This window comes from Carassius carassius, chromosome 13, assembly GCF_963082965.1.
Source record: "Carassius carassius chromosome 13, fCarCar2.1, whole genome shotgun sequence".
NCBI classification, from domain to species: domain Eukaryota; kingdom Metazoa; phylum Chordata; class Actinopteri; order Cypriniformes; family Cyprinidae; genus Carassius; species Carassius carassius.
The window spans coordinates 22,712,670-22,731,794 of record NC_081767.1 but is presented as its reverse complement, the minus strand read 5'-3'; the positions used below and the strand labels follow the sequence as shown (position 1 = coordinate 22,731,794).

Sequence of the window (19,125 nt, the reverse complement as noted above, 5' to 3'; positions counted from 1 at the left end):
GCTTCTATCATTCCTTTAAAATAAGAAAATTGCCATTGAACCAAAAAACAAAACAAGTAACCTTGAACAGTGAAACGACTGTATGTTACGAAAATATGCAGCTGATAAATCAAGCAGTAGTTTAGAAGCAGGAGGGTCAATAGGTCACGTCAACTATTAACTCAAAGTACTGTGGGGGGAATATTTCTTAGCAGAGCTCCGTTAAAAATTTATATGTGCTCTGAGTGATGTTTGTATCATGTTTCAGCTCCAAAAACATGCCCATGACTACTGCTAGGTGTGATTTCATGACTGAGGGTTAAAAAAAAAAGTTGAAAATGACATGTACTCCCTTTAAAGTTGATTGTCTTTCTTGATTAGTGAAAGAAGGGCTATTAACTCTTAACGGAATGTATTTCTGTGTCATGATATGCAGTTAGATATTGAAAGTGTATGACTCAATGCTAGTTCCTGTGAAAAAAAAATCACTTGTTCCTAACTCAACTTCCGTGTTTGAGTTTCAGTGAATGACCCAGCCTCCCAGCCCCCCACCTTCCCTTCTGTGTTAACCTCTGAGTCACTATATTTCCAGTGTTATTTGTTACATTTGCATGTCAGAGTATGTGTGCTGTCCAGAGCTGTCCTGTCTCTCACTGCAGGTGGAGAGCTCCTTCAGTTATCTAGAGTCATCTTGAGATCTATGCCATCACTATCGACAGTATTGAGCAAGTAAGAGATCTACTACTACAACATGCCATACTGATGAAAGATTGTAATGCACATTTAAAGTTGCTTGTTAATATACACTGTAACATTCTGTTTTGTTTTATAAGTTGCTGTTGATAAAAACATCTCTTGAATGAATACATTTAAATGTGACTATAATAAAAATGGGGAGCAGCTGTGATAGAAATATACCAGTATACTTTAAGTAAGTCTCTTATGCTCACCATGGCTGTATTAAGTTGATTAAAAATACAGTAAAAACAATAATATTGTGAAATAGTGTTGCAATTTAAAACAACTGTATTCTATTTTAATAATATTTTATATTAAATATATAATTGTGCTGCTTAAATTTTAATTATTCTTTGATTAATATAAATTTAAAGACAGTATTTATTTGAAGGTTAATCTTTTGCAACAGTGTAAAAGTCTTTTACGCTCACTTTTTGCTGAATAAAAATCTTACTGACCCCAAACCTTTTCAACAGTAGGGTAATACTGTTAAATATAGAGTTTCTCTGTAATTTATGAGATAATAGTTTTTACCTATATTTGTAAAAGTATAATACATTTACATGTTACATGCAAATACTGTAATATATAGATCTCTACATTTAACCTATTGACATTTTAGGTATTATTTTTAGTTTCCTTTTCTGTTTTAAAATATTTATAGTGTAAAATGACCACATAGTTAGAATGCAGGGAAGTTGAGGTCATTTTTCAACCCTATTTTTTTTTTTAGATGTTTAAAGCATGTGATGTTTTATCTGCTTTAAATGTCAAACTGTCTCAGAAGAACCAGCCAGTTAGTTAGTTAGCTAGTCTTTTATGGACAATTACAATCACTCATCATCCATGGCTCTTTGTTTATGTCTGTGCGTGAGGTGGTTATTGAGACAGACAGGCAGATCTACTCTCTTAGCCTGATGTCAGTGCGAGATCTGGAAGCTGTAGTCACCCATGTCACCGCCTCTCTCAAGAAGATCTTCCCTGATTCATCACCAGGGTGAGTGATCTGTTAATCATCACATCTAACCTCATGCATTACTTCAAATGCTATTCGTTCATCTGTTTATTCATTAGATTTCCATTTCAGTGCTAGAGTGCTTTTAAGTAAAAACTATTGTCGTATCCAGTTGCACACTGTGGTTTAAAATGCAGTGACCAAATAATTAGGTATAGTTAGGATAGCAAAACAAATAGGTTTATAAAAAAATTGTTATTGACATCAAAGCCAGTGTGTCTATTCCAACTCTACGGTACTTTGACATGAATGGAAACATGGGCAGGTGTAATGACCTTATCCAAAGGGTTAGTTCACACAGAAATGAAAAAAGCATCCTAGGTGTATGTAACTTTCTTCTTTCAGACGAATCCAATTGGAGTTATATTAAAACTTTTTCCTTTCAATGGTGTAAGCAGGTGTTGGTTGCCAGAAGTCCAAAAGACATGAAATAAATGCGTGCATCCATAATAAAAAAAAGTCCCTCAGATGGCTCTGGGGTGAATAAAGGCCGCCTGTAGTATTGTTAAAGGTTATCTATATTTCTAAAAAATACAAAATATGTATTCTGTATGTGTGTGTGTGTGTTTATATATACAGGTGCTTCTCAATAAATAAGTCATGGAAATGTTAATTTATTTCATTAATTCAACCCAAATTGTGAAACTCGTGTATCGAATAATTTCAATGCACACAGACTGAAGTAGTTGGACTCTTTTGTTCTTGTGATGATTTTTACTCACATTTAACAAAAATTCACTATCTCAACAAATAAGAATACTTCATAAGACCAATAAAATATTTGTGAATTGTTGGCTTTCTGGAAAGCATGTTCATTTACTGTACATGTACTCAATACTTGGTAGGGGCTCCTTTCTGTTTTAATTACTGCCTCAATTCAGCGTGGCATGGATGTGATCAGTTTGTGGCACTGCTGAGGTGGTATGGAAGCCCAGGTTTCTTTTACAGTGGCCTTCAGCTCATCTGCATTTTTTGGTCTCTTGTTTCTCATTTTCCTCTTGACAATAGCCCATAGATTCTTTATGGGGTTCAGGTCTGGTGAGTTTGCTGGCCAGTCAAGCACACCAACACCATGGTCATTTAACTAACTTTTGGTGCTTTTGTAAGTGTGGGCAGGTGCCAAATCCTGTTGGAAAATGAAATCAGCATCTTCAAAAAGCTGGTCAGCAGAAGGAAGCATGAAGTGCTTCAAAATGTCTTGGTAAACGGGTGCAGTGTCTTTGGTTTTCAAAAAACACAATGGAGCTTGCATCCCAGATCATCACACACTGTGGAAACTTAACACTGTACTTCAAGCAACTTGAGCTATGAGCTTCTCCACCCTTCCTCCAGACTCTAGGACCTTGGTTTCCAAATGAAATACAAAACTTGCTCTCATCTGAAAAGAGGACATTGGACCACTGGGCAACAGTCCAGTTCTTCTTCTCCTTAGCCCAGGTAAAACTCCTCTGACACTGTTTGTGGTTCAACAAATTCCTTGACACGTCTGTGTGTGGTGGCTCTTGATGCCTTGACCCCAGCCTCAGTCCATTCCTTGTGAAGTTCACTCAAATTCCTGAATCGATTTTGCTTAACAATCCTCATAAGGCTGTGGTTCTCTCGGTTGGTTGTGCATCTTTTTCTTCCACACTTTTTCCTTCCACTCAACTTTCTGTTAACATGCTTGGATACAGCACTCTGTGAACAGCCAGCTTCATTGGCAATGAATGTTAGTGGCTCCTTGTGAAGGGTGTCAATGATTGTCTTCTGGACAACTGTCAGATCAGCAGTCTTCCCCATGATTGTGTAGTCTAGTGAACCAAACTGAGAGACCATTTTGAAGGCTCAGGAAACCTTTGCAGGTGTTTTGAGTTGATTAGCCGATTGGCATGTCACCATCTTCTAATTTGTTGTGATAGTGAATTGGTGGATTATTGTTAAATGTGAGCCAAAATCATCACAATTAAAAGAACCAAAGACTTAAACTACTTCAGTCTGTGTGAAATTAATTAATTTAATACAATTTTTGAGTCGAATTACTGAAATAAATGAACTTTTCCACGACATTATAATTTATTGAGATACACCTGTGTAACATAATTCACTCTGTTGATCCAACCAGTGATGTTGCTGTTCAGAAAGTGTTTAATGTTAGTTTAGTTTTGAGTTTTTTTTGTTGTTACCATTGTGGTAAATGGGGGAGCATTTGGGTTGTAAGTAGCTGTCATACAAACATAAAAATGTTCCAAGATCATTTGATTGTGAAACGTAGAAATGGTGACCATATAGTCAATAGAAATCATGTGCTTGTCCTCAAGCTTATTCATTTTATTTATTCTCATAAGAACTAATAGCCAACATAACACTTGCTTACATGCAAAGAAAATTATGTAACACTTTAAATTAAGTAAAAGTGTTCTCTTAACTGGCATCAGCACATATACAGCTTATCAAGAACAACATCACTTTAGTGAAATGTAACCATAGCCTCACCACAAGGTCTACACTTCAGCATAATGTTAACCTCAAAAATCAACATAACATAAACTCTTTCAAATGTCAAATATAACTGAACAGCAAACTTTAATAGATATTTTCCTTTACTAAAAAACACATTATACAGCACTTTATTTCAACATTTACTCTCCTGATCTATCCCTATGCAAAGCATGCTGGGAACTAGAAATCCCCTGCCCAGTTTCAGTCATTGTAACATCATTGGTTTAAGTTAACTTAACAGTTTACAAATGTAATTTCATTTAACGTAATAAAATTGAGTGCAAATTACAACTGGGTAAAAACTAAATGTAATGATATAAACCTTCATATTCATCCGGAAGAAGGAGGCGGGAACCGGCGGACAATCAACAACATTTTAATAAAACAAAATAAACACAAAACCGCGCACCAGCCCCTCACGGACGACTGGTGCGCTCAAATAAAAACCAAAACACAACTAAAATCCCAGGCCTGGTCCTCTCTCGTCCTTCACTGTCGTCGCTCCAGTTTTATATCCTTCCATCTCCTCCATGGGCCTCGAGACCGGTGGGTCGAACAGGTGTAGTTCATCTCCAATCACTCCACCGGCCTCGCTCCCATGTCCCTCGGCCCCGCCCCACTCGTCACACTAAAGATTTGTGTTGTGTTAGCTTCTTTTGTTCAAGTAAACTGGGCAAACTACTAAAATAATGTTTTTGAGTGAAGCTAGAAATAATTTTTGTTTTATTCAGCTGTATTTACTCAGTGCAACTTATAACATCCATGAAAGATATAACACCTATTTTTATTTTTAGATTCTGTATTTCTATTTAAATTTCGGACATATTTCTAATAAAGGTATGGTAACGTTTGGCGGGCAAAAAAAATAAAAATTTTCCGTAGTGTAGAGATGTATGATAGCTTTCTGATGGTCAGCACGGTAAATTTGCATAGCCAACATAAATATGAGTAAAATCAGTGTGGGTACTTCTTTGGCCTTACACAAAACTCCCAATTGCATGGATTTCTATTGAAAGGACTGGATTTGCCCCCAAAATTTCATAGAGCAATAATAAATGTGATGACACCTAAATGTAAACATATACATATAAACAAAGTGCATCTGAGTTAATTTTTTCAACTCATTCTAACAATAAATTAAATATGACCCATTCTACATTAAATATGGATTCATATACACATTGTGCTGACCATAATGTTGGCCCATTTTATGTACTTAGTGTCTTGTGTAAAATCTGGTTCCTGAAGCAATACCACGTAAAAACCACTGCTTTCATAAATCATTAGAAAAGTGAATGATCTTAGTTTCACTTTTCCTTATTTTTCCTTCCTCATGAATTAAACCTAAATAAGGCCTTGACTGATTTGACTCACTTCTTCTCGAAAACCTTAACAGATTTATCTGCCCACAAATGGAACAAACATGACCTTTAGTACACATTATCTAATGCCATCAAGTAACATGATCATTGCGTATATAGCAAGTTTTTTACCACTGACTGGAAAACTAAAGAAATAATTTGTGTTGGCTGGTGTGTTTTCTCTGATCCTACACTTCCTTTATCCCCCTCCATCTCTTTTTTCCTTTCAGGAAGTTGCTGAAGAAAGTTCCCCCTGACCTCCAAGAGCGGCTTTTCAGTCTTGCCTCCAGAGTTGAAGAACATGTGAATGGAGCAGTTGGACCATGTGGTCAGATGATATTCACCATCAGTCTGTGTGATCAGCTGTATAGAACAGTCACATCTACATGTTTATTTAGATATCTAAATACTTTCATTTGATTTCTGCATTCTCTTTTGTCCTCTACAGGAGGCTTTTCGGACACTTATGGAGCTTTATGTGACTTCAATGAGTTCCCGTGCTGTATGGAAGTTCAGTGGGTGTGTGGCAATCAATACGAATAAGAATCAAATTTTCAAAGGTTATGCAATGATGCTTTTAAGAACTGTTGCCCCTGTGGTTTCTAGGACGTCGATAATATTTACCATGCTCAGAACTGTCGGGTTTTCAACCTCGTTGACTTCAGTCATTTAGACAGCAGGTAGATACAATAACTTATACTTTATATTCTTACTCTAAATAAGAAATGTATTTATAATATATTTTTACAATATATACCATATACAAATGCATTTAATTTTAATATATATAAAACTTTAATAAACTGCCATTCAAAAGTGTGGGGTCTGTAAGATTTTTGAAAAAAAAAGCCTTTATTCTCATCAAAGCTGCATTTTAAATTAAAAATACAATAAAAACAAGAAATTTTAGTTTTAATAAACTGTTTTATAATTGAATACATAATAAATAAATAAATAAATATATATATATATATATATATATATATATATATATACTGTATATATATATATATAAATAAATATATATATATATACATATATTATTATTATTATTATTTTTTTTTCTTCTTTTGAACATTTCTTATTATCAATGTTGGAAACAGCTGTGCTGTTTGTGGAAACCGTGATATTTAATTGTTTGAATAGAAATCAATTTGAATAGAAAGTTATTTTTGTAACGATGTAAAAGCCTTTACTGTCACTTTTAATCAATTTAATGCATCCTTGCTGAATAAAAGTAATAATTTATTTAAAAAATCTTACTGACCTCAAATTTTTTATATATAAATCAATGTCATTGTTAATATATATTTTTGATGTTGTGATATTTCTTAATAATCTGTTGAAAATGTTAACAGAGACTTGGCTTTAGCAGTGGGTGCTCTGTCCTTTAACCAATGGTTCACCAAGATATGCAGCAAGGACTTCAAACTGGTATGAATGGATACTTCTGGGCCAAATAATCATGAATACTGATAAAGAAAGCTAGAAACTTTCATGTTTGGTCATGTTTAGACTTGACTTATCCACTCATGTCAGACCCCCGTTTCCTCTCGCTCCTGGTTGTGGAAAGGTCAGATATAGGCCACTTGCCAAATAAAAAAAATTGTTGTTCTGACTGAGAGGCATCACAACACCATGACGAGACATGCTCAAGGGCAAATTTGATCTCAGTGTGATACAGAATACTAATTTAAAATGGAGAGAAATAGAAGATTGAAGGATGAAGAGAAAAAAGATTTGTAGCTGAAGCTGCTCTCTTGAAGCAACCAAACAAGTCTCTTTTTATTTAAATTTCAGTACTTTGTGGCTGCGTAGCACATAACATTTTTTATCATAGTGCATCATACTCAATTCATGTCAATCTTAGTGTGTTGTCCATCTGCTCTCTGTTCTCAGACCCCTGATGTTCAGGAGCAGGTCCTCTATATGATCGCCCGGTCCTGTGCTCTGGAGGAGGTCAGTCTGGAGGCCAGTGGACTCAAAATGTGAGTTTCATCAAGCTTGTTAAAGCACATTTACCCAGTGTCTTTGAAGCCAGTAAATGATTGTTGAATCCACGATGCAGGGATTTTGCTGTCAAGATGGCCAGTACTTTTCGGGACAGTTCTGCTTCTGCTGTCCATATCATCAACCTGTCTGTCAATGCCATTGAAGATAAAGGTACTGATGCAGATATTCTCTCTGATCTGAGATCAGGTCTCTGTCTGTTCAGATTTCTCCTGAGTATACGTGCTGATGTTATGTCATCTCTGTTCCCTTGCACTTAGGTGTGATTGCTCTTAGTCAGAGTTTAGGCAAATTGGCACGTGGTCTCAGTCAGCTGTATCTCTCCAAGGTCTCCATGTCCCCTAAAGGTGCTGCGTTGATCTCTTACTTGCTTTTATACATTTCAAGATGCTATTTCCTGCCTACAAAAGTAATTTGATACACTTTCTCAAGACAGTAGCTTTGTTTGCCATGCTGTTGCCTTCTTCAACCTCGTTTTCTCTCTTCCTTTTGCACTAGGCCTGGGCTGTCTGGTTAAAGCTCTTCATCAAAGTACATCTCTCTGCAACACTCTTACCCACCTAGACCTGAGCGGAAACATCAACTGCCTCGCGACAGAAGAGGCTCTGGTGAGTTTGACAGAGCTGGGGGGATGGAAGGCCCTTAGTTCAGATTTGTACTTGTATTTTTACACAATAATAACTATTTATATTATACATTTTTAATATTATAGATTCACTACCATTCAAAATGTTCTACATTTTTGTAAATAAGTCTTTTAATGCTCACCAAGGCTGCGTTTATATGATTAAAAAAATACTATTGTGACCGTTTACAGCTGTTTTAATATATTTCATATTACTGGTAATAAGCTGAATTTTCAGCAGCTATTACTTTAGAAATCATTCTAATATGCTGATTTGATGCATTTCTGAAAACAGTTGTGCTGCTTGATATTTTTGTGGATACTGTGCTACATTTCCGTTTCAGGGTTTTTTAATAAATAGAAATACAAAAAGAACAGCATTTACCTGAAATAGATTTGTTTTACTGTCACTTTTGATCAATTGAATACATGATTATTAAATAAAATTATTAAATGTAAATATATATATATGTTTGCTGGAAAACTGAAAAACAATAATGGTTTCAGCTGAATCCTGTCGATCTTGTCAATTGGCACAAAACTTCCTTGACACTTGCTCACAGACTTATTGTTGATCATTGTATGGGTGTGTTTTATATTGCTATGGCTTTGAAATACCATGCTTGTCTGTCTCTTTTTAGAGTCTCTTTAAGTTCCTATCTGCTCCAAATGCAGTATCACACCTGGACCTCAGTTACACAGACTGCCCTCTAGACACTGTGAGTCACATCAGTTATATATATCTTCTTTGATTCTTATTTTGTAATGTAAAAGGGATTAGGGAGTCAAATGGAAGTTAAATGCTGACATATAATATTCATCCAATATCAAATCTGGTTGAGTAGTTTACAACTCAACCAGATTAGTGCTAGATTTTTTTCTTCTTCAGTAATTCCTCTAAAATAATCTTGAGTTTTTTCTTTTTCTGTTTCTCTCTAGCTGTTTGTGTCTCTGTCGGTGGGCTGCTGCACTACTCTGATGTACCTCAACCTCTCCAGGAACACTTTTTCTCATAGGTGAGCCATCAAAAATGACATTATGATTTATATGCGTCTCTACACAGGCAGCATGTACATACTGATCAGTGTGGCTGTACTAGGAAAGTACGAGAGGTCACGCGCAGTGTGAGGGATTTCTTCAGCAAGAGCACTGTGTTAAAATACGTGGGATTGTCTGGAACTAAACTACCTCCAGAAGCTCTCAGGTATGGGGTTTGTGCCAATATTAAAGGAAATGTATGTGTAACAAGCTTCAGTACATCTCCTGTTATAGGCAATTTGCATCTGTTTGATTATGGCCTATATATTTGTGACGAGTTTTGTATATCGTTCCAAAATCTGGGCTCAGTAAGATTTTTTTTTTTTACATGTTGAAAACAATATTGTAAAATAGTATATTTTAAGCAGTCTTCAGTGTCACATGATCAGAAATCATGCTCAAAAAAACCTTTATTATTATTATCAATGTTGAAATCAGTTGTGCTGCTTAATATTTTTGAGGAAAAAAATCATTATTTATTTGCTTTTTTAAATAGAAAGTTCAAAATAACAGCATCTTTTGATGGTATATGTTTTTCTTTTATCATTATTAATGTCCAGTATGAATGTTGTTTAGATTGTTACTACAGGGCTTGGCCACCAACACTCATCTATCTGAGCTAGAGCTTGACATCAGCTGCTGTGAGGTACAGAAACACACACATATACACATCAAAGTATTATACAGATCTCTTCTTAAAACTGTGTGTGTGATTTTGTGGTATGTGTAGCTGAGGTCGACTGGAGCTCAGGTGATTCAGGAACACATTTTTGAGGCCAAGGCCATCTGCAGTCTGGACCTGTCTGACAACGGTGCAGTCTCTTATTTATTTTCTCATTCATGCAGTTGGCACTTTATTAACCTCCCTTTATACCTCCCTCTTTTTTATGCCAGATTTATTATATTGCTCTCACTGGCATTAGTCAGGTTATAAATCATATCTGACTGATACGTGGAGAGATGGAGGCATAAATTAATCTAACCCGCTGTCTGTGTGCAAGTTTTCTTGTTGCTTAGAAAACCTCTTTTCATAAAATAAGTAAGAGGCCAAAAGGGTTGTTGTTTACATCTGTAGAAATGACCTGATGATATTTACCACATTTTTAGCATAGACTGTGGATTTAAAAAGTGGTAGAGCATAGCCTTAGCAGCGCAAGATTGTGGGTTTGATTCCCAGGGAACACATGTTAGGTTAAAAAATGTTAGCCTGAGTGCACTGTATGATGCTTCGGATAAAAGCATCTGCTAAATGCATACATTTAATTAAATTAAATTTAAAACCTGGTAAACTGTTTTAATAACATATTCTAGTAACATGGCATTATGTGATTAAGTGATAAACAATAAAAGCATAAAATCAGAATAAAAGCAGACAATTGAATCAGAGTTTTGTCCACAGACAGTTATCATTTGGTTTCTATTTTTGTGTTGCTGGGTAGCCCCGCCCACTGTGAAATCTCATTGGTCCAAAATCCCACTCTTCCTACCAGTGCATTAAATATCGGATACTTACTATTGAATATGTTTTTCTTTTCCCCCTGACAATTTTTAACTGTTCAAATATAACGTTTTTTTAATGATGAATTCATGTAAATATGTTTAACAAATCTCTGCTTTTTTTCAAACTGGGACACAAGTGAAATTCGTTCTCTGTGGCTATCAACAGCATGCCACAGATGCTGATGGCAAAGTTTATCTTGTGTTTAACTTGGAATCTTACTTAGTTGTTAAACTAGATATCTGATTAATAAAACATTAAATCATTTAAGTTTTCAAGTTAGAAGCAGTGTTTGTGAAAATGTTGAACCCTGGGAGAAAATGGAATCAGGCCATGCTATTTTTATAACCCAGGAGGAGACAAAGCAAATATAGGCATTGTTGTAGCTACTACATGACGAGGAAAGGCTCAACACATCAGTCAGAATAGCACATGACCCACTGAACTCAAACTCATACCGCTGCAGGGCGATCACACCTGTCTGAACACATATACAAACATTGAGTCAGAGTGAAATAAAGAAGAGAAATATCTGAATTATAGAAGGTGAAAACATACATGATTGGACAGGTTCAATATCCCCAAACTCATCTGGCACCTGATTTATGGATCATTCAACTGATTTATGGATCTTTTTATGGAGCAGTATGAATGAAACGATTGTAATTCCTGCAAGATATCACTGAAATAACTGTGAATTAAGTGGCACGTTTTTCAAAATGCCATGTTAAAAGAAGTAAAACTATTGAAAGCATGTCTTGGTACCATTCTGCTGCGCTGTCTCTACGGCAAGCCGTTTTTAATACTTCATCCTTAAAACTTACAAGTATCTATTTTCATGCTACACGTTTTTACTTTTTAGCTACTATTCCATTAGATACTAGTTCTTATTCTTTAGGTACTAGCACATTTTTAAAAGTTCTAGTACTTATTCATTAGATACTAGTAAGTATTTAATAGACACTAGTACTTATTTATTAGTATTAACTTATTTATTAGATACTAGTATTTATTTATTTATTAGATGCATATACTTATTTATTCTATACTAGTACTGTGTAAACACTTTGCATGTTTAAGTTTTCTTAACAATTATCACTAAGGTCTGAGTTTGGCTTACTCAGATGTCCTAAAAGGAATAAATAAAGACACAAGAAGTGATAGGGCCAAAATGAGCTTGCTTTGTCTCTCTTGACATGTAAAAACACCATGTTTAATATGGCATGTAGAAAGAGGATGTGTGTTTTATTTGGTGGCTATGTGTGATGGAAGTTGTACGGCACGCTTCCTGTGAAATTAAAATATTACAATTAGTCATTTGTGTTTCCTTTCTGACAGGTTTTGAAAGCAATATGGTTACTTTAATTCTCTCCATTGGTCGGAGTCACTCTATTCGGCACCTTTCAATTGGACGCAATTTTGCCATGAAGTCTAAGTAAGTGCCATGAAGTATTTTAACGATCTAAACGCAAAGTGTAAAGCGCATGGCGCAGGTGCACTCAGGGCGTGTCCAAATCCACTTTTGCTATTTTAACGACGGAAAACCAGTTGGCACGCCCGGGTGCATGGTCTAAACGGCTTGTCCCTATTCTCTTAATGAGTAATGTGTGTTTTTTGGGCGTAATGTGCAATAAACCAATCAGAGTCTCATCTTTCATTCCCTTTAAGAGCCAGTTGCACACGTGCCATGACAGATTTGCTATTTACACGGCGGAATTTGGCATATTTCTGATACATGCGATAACTATCCATTATGACATGTAGGCATTTATATATTTAATTAGCCTACAAAAAAATTATTATGCATTGCAATCCTTTAATTTTTATTATTTGAAAATGTGAACGGCGCCGGACTGAAACTAGCAAACACACTTGCGCTGCGCCTTGAGTCGCATTGCGCCGGGTGTATGATAGGGCCCTAGGTGTGAATTACTCATATTTTTTAAAATGATATGCATGCTTTTTTGTGATGTACTGTAGATGTTTGAGTGTTCAGGAAACCTGTATTTTGAGGCAATGAAATTACACATTTCCTTTTAAACGTTTTTGATGCATCTTTCAGTCTATCCAGTCTGTCATCTCTCTCCATAGCATAGCTACCGTTTTCCCCCATTTCCTTTCATGCATATGATGCATATTTTAAATGCCGCCTTTTTCTCTCAGAGCACTTACAGATGTGTTACACCGCCTTGTACAGCTAATTCAAGAGGAGGAGTGTGTAAGTACATCATTTTTAATAATCAGAAAAAACTACACACATACACACACACTTCTCATTATTCTATTAGAATGATATGAGAAATGATGTGAATTAGGATCACTTCCCCTATCCACCATGAATACAAAAACACCAGAACATCCACCTACGGACCACAGCTCTCATATAACATTGAGAGTGGGAAGAGCTGCTGTCTTTGGCTCAGTTAACAGTGAAGATTTGTATTTATGCTTCTGTGTCTGTTTGTGTCTGTAATACTAGAACCAATAAAGAGAGAAGGTCCACAGAGACACCCCCCTCTCCAATTCCTCCAGCATGCCTTGAGTTTTAATTACCCAGAATCCCTCTCTATCAAGGCCTACCCGGGCTCAGTAATTACACAAGCAGCTCTAACTCAAATATAGGACTCATTAAAACAGACTCTCAACTTTATGTAACTTTATCCACATTAATATGAGCATTCATGATCTCTGAAGGATCAGAGCTGGCCTTTCACGATCCAACCTGCTCAGTAGATACTGCTTCTAAAGTTAATGAGACTCAAACCTTAATAGAAATCTTAATGAAACTTGTAGCCAAAGGTTAATGTCTCCATGAAAATGACTCTAAATCTAAGATCAATTTAATTTGTTGAAACAAATGTCTCATATGTGCATTTGGCATGGAAAGTGACCTCCTTGACATCTGTACTCTTTTTTTTTTTTTTACACTTTTTAGCCCCTGGAGTCTCTTTCTGTATGTGACTCAAAGTTGAAAACTGGTACCACCATACTTATCAACAGCCTGGGCAGCAATGCCAGCCTGTCCAAGATTGATATCAGTGGAAACTCTATAGGTGACACAGGAGCAAAGATGCTAGCAAAGGCCCTCGTGATCAACACCAAGCTAAAGTAATTTTCCTCACGTGGTGAATCATAGCATTTTTGTCAAGTTAAACATGTTCCTTGATCATTGTTCACGTAAATCAGTCAGAATGTATAGATAGGTTAAGGTTAATGATGGGGTTAAAATTATGTTTTACGGGAATCTTTTTCCAGGATCAACAAAACACGTCCTATTTTTGGCAAAAATTGCAGTCGTCATCCTTACTTAAGAAGGTTGTGCTTTGTTTCCTGACAGAACACTAGTTTGGGACAGAAACAATGTGACTGCTGGAGGATTTATGGATGTGGCCAATGCCATGGAGAAGTGAGAGTACCCACAGACAAACAGACATTTTTCAATGACTTATATTTGTTAAAACATTATGTATTTTCTGTATGTGTGCTTTAATACAGAAACTTGACACTACAGAACATGTCCATTCCAATGAGTGATGTTCTTCAAGCCTACCGAAACACCCCAGAGAAGATGGAGGAGGCTTTACAGAAAGTTAGTTCTTATTTCCAGAACTGTAGAAAGCCATGAGAACAGACGATGATATATATATATATATATATATATATATATATATATATATATATATATTGATATTTAACTGATTATTTTTATGTGTGTATATGCAGATCCAAATTTTTTTACACAGGAACAATCAGAGACATTGTGAAACAGGTGAGAATGTGTGTCATCTGCAGCATGGACTGAAGACCACTCGCTTTGAACAGGTTTGTGTGGATGTATATATATATATATATATATATATATAGAATTATTACTGTCTAGTGCCTATGATATAGTAGAATGTTATACTATATACTAAGGGTTCAGATCATTATAAGAAAGTGTTTCTATCTTTTTTTTCTCAGTTAGTTCAGGATCTCTGTAAGAAACTACAGGAAAGTGTGCATCCTTTAACCTGCTACAATATACAAGAGGTGCAGTCGGACATCTTGCTTGCAGAGGAAGCACTTCAACATGCAAAGACGGCCACAAGTGTATGAGATTACACATCTACATGGTTTGCAGTATTACAGATTTAAAACTAGATTTTTTTCACACTAAGATTTTCGCATGTTTTTGAAAGTCTCTTATGCTCACCAAAGCTGCATTTATTTGATCAGAAAAATAAAATAGCTATATTAGTGAATATTAGTTACATTTAAAATAATAGTTTCAATTTTAATATATTTTAAAGTGTGCTTTATTCCTCAGATTGCAAAGCTGAATTTTCAGCAGCCATTACTCCAGTCTTAAGTGTCACACGTTCCTTCAGAAATAATTTTAATAGGCTGATTTTGCCCCCTCCTTGAACTGCCACCTTAACGTGGTGGAGGGGTTTGAGTACCCGAATGACCCTAGGAGCTATGTTGTCCGGGGCTATATGCCCCTGGTAGGGTCTCCCAAGGCAAACAGGTCCTAGGCGACGGGTCAGACTAAGAGCGGTTCAAAACCCCTTATGAGAAGGAACAATCAAAGAACCGTGACGTCGCCCGGTATGGCGCAGCCGGGGCCCCACCCTGGAGCCAGGCCCGGGGTTGGGGCTCGTATGCGAGCGCCTGGTGGCCGGGCCTCCCCCCACGGGGTCCGGCCGGGCTCAGCCCGAAGGAGCGACGTGGGGCCGCCTTCCCGTGGGCTCACCACCTACAGGAGGGACCGTAAGGGGCCGGTGCTTAGACAATCGGGTGGCAGTCGAAGGCGGGGGCCTCGACAGCCCGATCCCTGGACACGGAAACTAGCTCTAGGGACGTGGAACGTCACCTCACTGGCGGGGAAGGAGCCCGAGATTGTGCGTGAGGTAGAGAGGTTCCGACTAGCGATAGTCGGACTCACCTCTACGCACAGCTTGGGCTCTGGTACCACACTCCTCGAGAGAGGATGGACTCTTCACCACTCTGGAGTTGCCCAAGGTGAGAGGCGGCGGGCTGGTGTGGGTTTGCTTATAGCCCCCCAGCTCAGCTGCCATGTGTTGGAGTTTACCCCGGTGAACGAGAGGGTCGCTTCCCTGCGCCTTCGGGTCGGGGATAGGTCTCTCACTGTCGTTTGTGCCTACGGGCCGAACGGCAATGCAGAGTACCCAGCCTTCTTGGAGTCTCTGGGAGGGGTGCTGGAAAGTGCTTCGACTGGGGACTCCGTCGTTTTACTGGGGGACTTCAACGCCCACGTGGGCAACGACAGTGACACCTGGAGGGGCGTGATTGGGAGGAACGGCCCCCCTGATCTGAACCCGAGCGGTGTTCAGTTATTGGACTTCTGTGCTAGATACAGCTTGTCCATAACGAACACCATGTTCAAGCATAAGGGTGTCCATCAGTACACGTGGCACCAGGACACCCTAGGCCGTAGGTCGATGATTGACTTTGTGGTCGTTTCATCCGACCTCCGGCCGTATGTCTTGGACACTCGGGTGAAGAGAGGGGCGGAGCTGTCAACCGATCACCACCTGGTGGTGAGTTGGATCCGATGGCGAGGGAGGAAGCTGGACAGACTCGGCAGACCCAAACGTACTGTGAGGGTCTGCTGGGAACGTTTGGCCGAGTCTCCTGTCAGAGAGATCTTCAACTCCCACCTCCGGCAGAGCTTCGACCGGATCCCGAGGGAGGCTGGAGATATTGAGTCCGAGTGGACCATGTTCTCCACCTCCATTGTCGAAGCGGCCGCTCGGAGCTGTGGCCGTAAGGTTTCCGGTGCCTGTCGAGGCGGCAATCCCCGAACCCGGTGGTGGACACCGGAAGTAAGGGATGCCGTCAAGCTGAAGAAGGAGTCCTATCGGGCCTGGTTGGCTTGTGGGACTCCTGAGGCAGCTGACAGGTACCGGCAGGCCAAGCGGACTACAGCCCGGGTGGTTGTGGAGGCAAAAACTCGGGCCTGGGAGGAGTTCGGTGAGGCCATGGAGAAGGACTATCGGTCAGCCTCGAAGAGATTCTGGCAAACCGTCCGGCGCCTCAGGAGAGGGAAGCAGTGCCCTACCAACGCTGTTTACAGTAGAGGTGGGGAGCTGTTGACCTCAACTGGGGATGTCGTTGGACGGTGGAAGGAATACTTCGAGGATCTCCTCAATCCCGCTGTCACGTCTTCCATTGAGGAAGCAGAGGCTGAGGGCTCAGATGTGGACTCGTCCATAACCCAAGCTGAAGTCACCGAGGTAGTCAAGAAACTCCTCGGTGGCAAGGCACCGGGGGTGGATGAGATCCGCCCTGAGTACCTCAAGTCTCTGGATGTTGTGGGGCTGTCTTGGCTGACACGCCTCTGCAGCATCGCGTGGCAGTCGGGGACGGTGCCTCTGGGATGGCAGACCGGGGTGGTGGTCCCTCTTTTTAAGAAGGGGGACCGGAGGGTGTGTTCCAACTACAGGGGGATCACACTTCTCAGCCTCCCTGGGAAAGTCTATGCCAGGGTACTGGAGAGGAGAATCCGGCCGATAGTAGAACCTCGGATTCAGGAGGAACAGTGTGGTTTTCGTCCAGGCCGTGGAACACTGGACCAGCTCTATACCCTCTACAGGGTGCTGGAGGGTTCATGGGAGTATGCCCAACCAGTCCACATGTGCTTTGTGGATTTGGAGAAGGCATTCGACTGTGTCCCTCGCGGCGGCCTGTGGAGGGTTCTCCGGGAGTATGGGGTCCGGGGCCCTTTGATAAGGGCTATCCGGTCCCTGTACGAACGGAGCAGGAGCTTGGTTCGTATTGCCAGCTGTAAGTCAGACTTGTTCCCGGTGCGTGTTGGACTCCGGCAGGGCTGCCCTTTGTCGCCGGTTCTGTTCATGATTTTTATGGACAGAATTTCTAGGCGCAGCCAGGGGCCGGAGGGGGTCAGGTTTGGTGACAACACGATTTCGTCTCTGCTCTTTGCGGATGATGTTGTCGTGTTGGCCTCATCAGGCCAGGACCTTCAGCATGCACTGGGACGGTTTGCAGCCGAGTGTGAAGCGGCTGGGATGAGAATCAGCACCTCCAAATCCGAGGCCATGGTCCTCAGTCGGAAAAGGGTGGCTTGCCCACTTCAGGTTGGTGGAGAGTTCCTGCCTCAAGTGGAGGAGTTTAAGTATCTTGGGGTCTTGTTCACGAGTGAGGGAAGGATGGAACGGGAGATTGACAGACGGATCGGTGCAGCTTCTGCAGTAATGCGGTCGATGTACCGGTCTGTCGTGGTGAAGAAAGAGCTGAGCCGCAAGGCGAAGCTCTCGATTTACCGGTCAATCTACGTTCCTACTCTCACCTATGGTCATGAGCTTTGGGTCATGACCGAAAGGACAAGATCCCGGATACAGGCGGCCGAAATGTGCTTTCTCCGCAGGGTGGCTGGGCGATCCCTTAGAGATAGGGTGAGAAGCTCAGTCACCCGGGAGGAGCTCAGAGTAGAGCCGCTGCTCCTCCACATCGAGAGGGGTCAGCTGAGGTGGCTCGGGCATCTGTTCCGGATGCCTCCTGGACGCCTTCCCGGGAAGGTGTTCCGGGCACATCCCACTGGGAGGAGACCCCGGGGGAGACCTAGGACACGCTGGAGAGACTATGTCTCCCGGCTGGCCTGGGAACGCCTCGGTGTCCCCCCAGAAGAGCTGGAGGAAGTGTCTAGGGAGAGGGAAGTCTGGGGTTCTCTGCTTAGACTGCTGCCCCCGCGACCCGGCCCCGGATAAGCGGTAGAAGATGGATGGATGGATGGATGATTTGGTGCTCAAGAAACATTTCTTATCACCAATGATGAAAACATTAAAAAAAATTTTGATGAACAAACAGTTAAAAAGACTTTCAAAATATTTTCAGTTTTTATTAATTTAATTTGTTCTCAGTAAACAAATGTATTAACCTTTATAAATGAATGTTTTGATACTTGACATTTGGCCTTTCCCCACAGTCTTTTGCAGGTCTTTATGAATTGGGCAGAGCGCCCTCTAGTGGTCACTTGCTGAAATGCATTCTCAATGACTCTGCTACAGCCCTGAGTAGTGAGATTACTGAGGAAATCCAGGTACACTTTAGTCATGTTTTTTGTGTGTTTCTGTAGTGTCTGTTATGTAGTATGTAGTATCGAGAGTTGAGTATGTTTTTTTGCTTTAGTGGAGGTTTCTGTAACTCGATGGCAATACAAATCAGATTGTTTCTTGTGTTGTGCAGGAGCTGGCAATGGCAATGCTGCAGTCTGCCCTGCTGACCTGCCCCAGAGTCGCCCAGAGGTCCAGTGTCAGCGAGCGTCTGGCAGATTGTGTGGCCAAGAAAACACGTCAGGCTGCGCACTTCATTCAAAACACAATACAAGAGACAGAAATCAGCATCATAAACAAGCTCAAGT

General features: G+C 39.9%; 1 protein-coding gene across 5 annotated transcripts in view; it reads left to right on the top strand.

Annotated features, from left to right (window-relative positions):
* Positions 1-286: 286 nt before the first annotated feature.
* Positions 287-19,125, top strand: part of LOC132156109 (capping protein, Arp2/3 and myosin-I linker protein 2-like) — a 41,121-nt gene continuing 22,282 nt past the window's right edge. The window contains exons 1-24 of one of the 5 annotated variants that reach the window (XM_059564972.1): positions 287-708; positions 1,593-1,714; positions 5,802-5,899; positions 6,020-6,090; positions 6,178-6,251; positions 6,930-7,005; positions 7,471-7,559; positions 7,640-7,734; positions 7,842-7,928; positions 8,080-8,189; positions 8,848-8,925; positions 9,146-9,222; positions 9,306-9,410; positions 9,821-9,890; positions 9,975-10,056; positions 12,081-12,177; positions 12,906-12,960; positions 13,678-13,850; positions 14,080-14,148; positions 14,238-14,331; positions 14,466-14,564; positions 14,706-14,834; positions 18,691-18,804; positions 18,951-19,123. In XM_059564972.1, the coding sequence (XP_059420955.1) occupies positions 1,635-1,714; positions 5,802-5,899; positions 6,020-6,090; positions 6,178-6,251; positions 6,930-7,005; positions 7,471-7,559; positions 7,640-7,734; positions 7,842-7,928; positions 8,080-8,189; positions 8,848-8,925; positions 9,146-9,222; positions 9,306-9,410; positions 9,821-9,890; positions 9,975-10,056; positions 12,081-12,177; positions 12,906-12,960; positions 13,678-13,850; positions 14,080-14,148; positions 14,238-14,331; positions 14,466-14,564; positions 14,706-14,834; positions 18,691-18,804; positions 18,951-19,123 (2,195 nt within the window). In that variant the 5' untranslated portion in view covers positions 287-708; positions 1,593-1,634. The remainder of the gene's footprint in view (positions 709-1,592; positions 1,715-5,801; positions 5,900-6,019; positions 6,091-6,177; positions 6,252-6,929; positions 7,006-7,470; positions 7,560-7,639; positions 7,735-7,841; positions 7,929-8,079; positions 8,190-8,847; positions 8,926-9,145; positions 9,223-9,305; positions 9,411-9,820; positions 9,891-9,974; positions 10,057-12,080; positions 12,178-12,905; positions 12,961-13,677; positions 13,851-14,079; positions 14,149-14,237; positions 14,332-14,465; positions 14,565-14,705; positions 14,835-18,690; positions 18,805-18,950; positions 19,124-19,125) is intronic. The other 4 variants (XM_059564970.1, XM_059564971.1, XM_059564969.1 and 1 more) reach the window with 4 other exon arrangements.